We start from the raw sequence: 6,582 nt of genomic DNA on the forward strand, positions 1-6,582 counted from the left end.
AAGTGAAGTTAACTACAGTACAATTACATAATGATAATCAACATGTCCAGTTAGGCTGAGGTGCACAGAGCGAGAGTGGGTGCAACTTAACTGTGTGGAAACAAACAAAGGCAAAGGATTTATTCAAGAAACCCTATTTGGGTACATGAAGAAAAAAATACAAGAAAAAGGAAGAAATAATAATAATAATAATAATAATAATATGGGAGATTTATATAGCGCTTTACGTTCTCTAAGCGCTTTACAATGGAAAAAAATATGAAAAAACAAACAAACATACATACAAAGAAATGCAAACTGTTTCAACTATATACATAACCTCATTCCGATGAAAACAACAAAAAGGGAAAAAAATAAAACAACTTTGTACCTCCTGCTTGCAGTCAATAGCTGACCACTGTCCACTTTGTGATACAGGTGATGATAGCCGTGTACCTGCTGTGGGACACGCTGGGTGTGTCGGTGCTAGCCGGGGTGGGGTTGCTCTTCCTGCTGCTTCCGGTCAACGGCTACCTGGCCTTCAGACAGCAACAGCTCCAGAAGGAGAACTTGAAGTGGAAGGACAAACGTCTCAAGATCATGAACGAACTCATCAATGGAATCAAGGTCAGTGGAGATGTTTGTTTGGCTGTCTGTATGTCTGGCTGGCTGACTGGCTGGCTGGCTGTTTACCTGTCTGTCTGTATGTCTGTTTGCCAGTCTGTCTGTCTGTCTGTCGAACGATGTCGTCCATGGAATCAAAGAAAGAGTGGTAATGTCTGTTTGGCAAGTTTGGCTGTTTGTTTGTCTGTCTGTCTGTCTGTTTGTTTGTCTGTCTGTCTGTCTGTTTGTTTGTCTGTTTGTCTATCTGCTTGTTCTTCCTGCCTATCGGTCTGTCTGTTTGTCTGTCTGTCTGTCTGTCTGTCTTCTCGTCTGTCTTCTCGTCTGTCTGTCTGTATGTCTGTCTTTCTGTCTGTCTGTCCGTCTAGCTGGGAGGTAAGACGGGGGGGGGGGGGGGGGGGGGGGGGGGGGGCTAAAACGTTTCGTTTGAGTCACATGTTCACGAGCAGAGCGGAGTCACCAATTTTATTCTCATATTATTCAGAAATCCCATGTCAGGTGTTTACGTTGGAGTTTTACTGTGTTTAGTCATTGCAGGAGTTCTGATCATTTCTGTTCCAGGTGCTCAAACTGTACGCGTGGGAGACATCTTTCAAGGACAAAGTTCTGGCACTGAGGAAGAAAGAGATTGACGTGCTGACCAAAGTAGCTCACCAAAACGCGTTCAGCATCTTTATCTGGACCTGTGCACCTTATCTGGTAAATTGCACGTGCTAGTGCATGGGGGATAGGGGGGGGAGGGGTAATGTGTGTGTATGTGTGTGTATGTGTGTGTGTGTGTAAGTGTGAGTGCGAGTGTGTGTGTGTGTGCGTTTGTCTCTGTGTGTGTGTGTGTGTGTGTGTGTGTGTGTGTGTGTGTATGTGTGTACCCCCGTTTCCACAGGTTTGGTTGCCTAAATCACCATAAGGCAACCATCCACACGTGGATGGCAACCTAAACTCTGGATGGCAACCTAATTGTGAGGATGGTCGGTACATTTAACACCGTTAAATTGACTTTTTTGACGGAAAGAATGTCATAACAATGTTCAAAATGACATTCTTTCCGTCCTCTATAGGCGACGAAATAGGTCAAATTTTGTGCATTTTTTAGTGCAAAATTCTTCGATGCCGGAGCGAGTACTGCACCCAGTGCTGTTGTAGTGCAAGTGCACTAGAAAGGCACTACACCCAGTGCCGCCTCTTAGGTAACCATCCACACTTTAGGTATGTGTGTCTGTCTCTCTGTCTGTCTGTCTGTCTGTCTGCCTGGCCTGTCTATCTCTGTGTTCGTGTCTTTGAAAATGACAATAATAGTAGTGTTGGTCAAGGTTATCGCGGGGGTGGTGGTTACGCTACCTGGATGATAACGGCACTAATGAGGATGAGGATGATTACTTGCAGGTGACACTAGCTACCTTTGCAACGTACGTGCTGAGTGACCCGGAGGCTCGCCTGGACGCCAAGAAAGCCTTCGTCACCCTCTCTCTCTTCAACATCCTCCAGTTCCCCATCGCTTTTGTGCCCGAGATGATCTCCTTCACCGCACAGGTAAGGGGACAACAATCTTGAAGAATAGGGTTAGTTTTCTACTTGTCTTCTTGTCCATTTCATCCTCCGCGATCATCTTCATTTAAAATTGTGTTATCTGTGTGTATGTGTGTGTGTCTGTCTGCCTGTCTGTCTGTCTGTCATCATCATTATAATCATCCTCATCTCATTAATCATCGAAAATATAAATTTGTCTCTCTGTCTCTGTCTCTGTCCGTTTCTATCTGTCTGCGTGCCTGCCTGCCTGCCTACTGGCCTGGGTGTATTTGTGCCTGCCTGTCTGTCTGTCTGTGTATCTGTGTCTGTCTGTGTATCTGATTTAGGCTTTCTAAGATGGGGCATCTCTGGAAGACGTGATCTGTGGTTTGATCCTCAAGACCACAGCTGCAAGTAGGGGAGGTAACCAGCTTCATCTTATGGGCATCATTTCGCAACAAAATGCGTGTGCATAGCCTGACTTTGTGAATTCTCCAAAAATAACGGTCTTTTACTCTCCCCCACAGGCCAGCGTATCAATCAAACGAATCGAGCAGTTTCTCAAGCTGGGTGAAATTGACCCCAATATTGTCACCAGAACCAGCATTTCAGGTAAGAAGTTGCATTCGTTTGGATAGTTTTAACTTGTATTTTTTCGTTTTTATATTTAGTCAAGTTTTGACTAAATATTTTAACATCGAGGGGGAATCGAAACGAGGGTCGTGGTGTATGTGCGTATGTGTGTGCGTGCGTGTGTGTGTGTGTGTGTGTAGAGCGATTCAGACTAAACTACAGGACCGATCTTTATGAAATTTGACATGAGAGTTCCTGGGTATGAAATCTCGGAACGTTTTTTTCATTTTTTTGATAAATGTCTTTGATGACGTCATATCCGGCTTTTCGTGAAAGTTGAGGCGGCACTGTCACGCCCTCATTTTTCAACCAAATTGGTTGAAATTTTGGTCAAGTACTCTTCGACGAAGCCCGGGGTTCGGTATTGCATTTCAGCTTGGTGGCTTAAAAATTAATTAATGACTTTGGTCATTAAAAATCTGAAAATTGTAAAAAAAAATAAAAAATTATAAAACGATCCAAATTTACGTTTATCTTATTCTCCATCATTTGCTGATTCCAAAAACATATAAATATGTTATATTCGGATTAAAAACAAGCTCTGAAAATTAAATATATAAAAATTATTATCAAATTTTTTTTTTCGAAATCAATTTAAAAACACTTTCATCTTATTCCTTGTCGGTTCCTGATTCCAAAAATATATAGATATGATATGTTTGGATTAAAAACACGCTCAGAAAGTTAAAACGAAGAGAGGTACAGAAAAGCGTGCTATGCAGCATAGCGTAACCACTACCCCGCTCTTCTTGTCAATTTCACTGCCTATGCCGTGAGCGGTGGACCACGAGTATACGGTCTTGCTGCGTTGCATTGCGTTCAGTTTCATTCTGTGAGTTCGACAGCTACTTGACTAAATATTGTATTTTCGCCTTACGCGACTTGTTATTTTATTACCGGTGGGTGCTGTTATTTCGACATGTCGCATATTTTTTACGACAGAACTTTAACAAAAATTAAAAAAAGCTTCTGCTTTGAATTCTTGGAGTCTTGTTCTCTTTCTGCCCCTGCGTCCTTGGGCTGCAACTCCCAAGTGCACTGGTTTTTTTGTGTGTTTTTGTAAGTGGGCTTCTACGTGCGAGTCTTTTTTTTTTTTTTGCTTCACCATTTTAGGCAGACATAATCCGTTATCGGGTTCTTAATCCTTGGGGTCTAAATACGAATAAAATGTTGGTTTCAGACTCTGCTGTGCGAATCGAGCGAGGATTATTCACCTGGGATGTCAAAGGGCGGTCCACTTTGCACAGGTAGGTGACTGACTGCACCACTGCGGGGTTTAGCTCTTTTTACATTTAGTCAAGTTTTGACTAATTTCTCTCTTTTTCTCTTTTCTTTTGTTTTCTCTCAAAACACGACTAATTGCTTCACTGACGAGAGTCTTCACAACAGGAAACGAACAGACTCCGATACACTTGGTTACAAAATCGCACTTGTGGCATTTATTTAAACTTTAGGGATGGGGTTGGCAACAGAGAAGGAGGACAAGAATGAAAGTATGTGACTTGGGATCAGAGTCGCAAAGAACTATTATAAAATGTCTCATATTGATGAAGGCTGGGGAGGTTCGCTTTTCTGCACTGTCTGTCTGTCTGTCTGTCTGTCTGTCTGTCTGTCTGTCTGTCTGTCTGTCTGTCTGGTCTGTCTGGTCTGTCTGTCTGTCTCTCTGTCTCTCTGACTGTCTCTCTGTCTGTGTGTCTCTTTGTCTCTCTGTCACTTTGTCTCTCTGTCTCTCTGTCTCTGTCAATCTGTCTATTTACCAGTCTGTCCGTGAGGAAACGTTAACACTGCTTATTTGTCTTCGTCAGTTAAGTATTAAGATAAAACATGACACAACTCTATAATCTCGTGAGCACAGTAGAACCCTCTATTGCAGACCCCCATCTTACACTTACTGCCTCTTTAGACTCTGTTTTCGCAGACTTTTTGTTTAAATACCTCTGTAAATGTGTACCCCATTTTAAGGCTCCCTCCTTTTTTAAGGGCTGATTTTCTCAGATTTGTTTAGATATTACAAGGGAGGGGGGGAAGGGTCACTGTATTGCAAACTACTGTATTTGGGGCCTCTTCGTTTGCCAGCATCAACCTGGACATATCGGACGGCGAACTAGTTGCTGTGGTTGGCAGTGTCGGAAGCGGGAAGTCATCCCTTCTTTCCGCCATTCTGGGCGAAATGGAACGCCGCCAAGGAACCGCCAGTGTCAAGGTTACCACCTCTTTGTATATTTATTTCTGTGCGTTCTATTCTTTCCTGTTCTCTAGTATTGGTGTTTGTGTGTTTGTGTGTTTGTGTGTGTGTGTGTGTGTGTGTGTGTGTGTGGAGTATGTGTGTGTGTGAGGGGGGGGGGGGTACATGTGTATGTGTGTGTGTATGTGTGTGTGGGGGGAGGGTACATATGTGTGTGTGTGTGTGTGTGTGTGTGTGTGTGTGTGTGTGTGTGTGTGTGTGTGTGTGTGCGCAGATTCTCAGTAACTCTAATTCTTCCCTTGTTAAAACCTAAATATTTCTCTTTTTGCCGTGAACAGGGCAGTGTAGCCTACGTGCCACAACAGGCATGGATTCAGAACGATTCCGTCCAGAACAACATCCTATTCGGACAACAGTCTGAGGACAAACGCTACCAGAAGGTTCTCGACGCATGCGCATTGACACCGGATCTAGATGTGCTTCCCGGCGGCGATCAGACCGAGATTGGTGAAAAAGTGAGTATTTGGCTGGGCCATTTTCTTCTTTTGATTGAAAAATCTGTGTTCTTTTTGTCATGTTGCGTTTCGATTTGTTTTGCTTTTTACATTTAGTCAAGTTTTGACTAAATGTTTTAACATAGAGGGGGAATCGAGACGAGGGTCGTTGTGTATGTGTGACGGTCTGTGTGTGTGTGTGTGTGTGTGTGTGTGTGTGTGTCTGTGTGTGTGTCTGTGCATGTGTGTGTGTAGAGCGATTCAGAGTAAACTACTGGACCGATCTTTATTAAATTTTACATGAGAGTTCCTGGGTATGATATCCCCAGACTTTTTTTTCATTTTTTTCGATAAATGTCTTTGATGACGTCATTATCCGGCTTTTTGTAAAAGTTGAGGCGGCACTGTCACACCCTTTTTTTTCCATCTTCTTCTTCTTCTTCGTACGACGGTTGTGTCAGACTCGGAATCTGGAGGATGCCATGAACATGGACGTTCTTTCCAGGTCCTCCAGTGCTCCCCACATTTTGGTCCTCAGATCTGTTGGGTCAGGCCATGTCTGGATCCGCAGTTGGTCGAGGAGGGGACATGCTTGGAGAACATGTTCTGGAGTCTGATCTCCCTCTCCACAGTCACATGTGGCAGACTCTGCTACACCTATCCTCCTTAGGTGTGCTTTGAGGCAGCAGTGTCCAGTGCGGAGGCGGAAGATGATAGCCTGCTCAGCACGGCTTAGGAGATGGAGGGGGTCTTTTTGTGGCTTGTAGCCAGAAGTTTTGTTGGTGAATTTCTCTTTCTTTTTTTTTCTTTTTTTTTCCATCAAATTGATTGAAATTTTGGCTAAGGAATCTTCGACAAAGGCCGGACTTTGGTATTGCATTTCAGCTTGGAGGCTTAAAAATTAATTTATGACTTTGGTCATTAAAAATCTGAAAATTGTAATTAAAATAATTTTTTTTATAAAACGATCCAAAATTACGTTCATCTTATTTTTCATCATTTTCTGATTCCAAAAACATATGAATATGTTATATTCGGATTAAAAACAAGCTCTGAAAATTAAAAATATAAAAATTATGATTAAAATAAAATTTCCGAAATCGATTTAAAAACATTCATCTTATTCCTTGTCGGTTCCTGATTCCAAAAACATATAGATATGAT

The 6,582-nt window shown here is 42.6% G+C and overlaps 1 protein-coding gene across 1 annotated transcript in view; it reads left to right on the forward strand.

Annotated features, from left to right (window-relative positions):
- LOC138978637 (multidrug resistance-associated protein 1-like) overlaps positions 1-6,582 on the forward strand; it is a 109,013-nt gene that overhangs the window by 56,357 nt on the left and 46,074 nt on the right. The window contains exons 12-18 of the mRNA XM_070351398.1: positions 418-606; positions 1,162-1,299; positions 1,984-2,130; positions 2,634-2,718; positions 3,920-3,986; positions 4,816-4,942; positions 5,263-5,439. Coding sequence (XP_070207499.1) covers positions 418-606; positions 1,162-1,299; positions 1,984-2,130; positions 2,634-2,718; positions 3,920-3,986; positions 4,816-4,942; positions 5,263-5,439 — 930 coding nt within the window. The remainder of the gene's footprint in view (positions 1-417; positions 607-1,161; positions 1,300-1,983; positions 2,131-2,633; positions 2,719-3,919; positions 3,987-4,815; positions 4,943-5,262; positions 5,440-6,582) is intronic.

This window comes from Littorina saxatilis, linkage group LG10 (genome assembly GCF_037325665.1).
Source record: "Littorina saxatilis isolate snail1 linkage group LG10, US_GU_Lsax_2.0, whole genome shotgun sequence".
NCBI lineage: Eukaryota > Metazoa > Mollusca > Gastropoda > Littorinimorpha > Littorinidae > Littorina > Littorina saxatilis.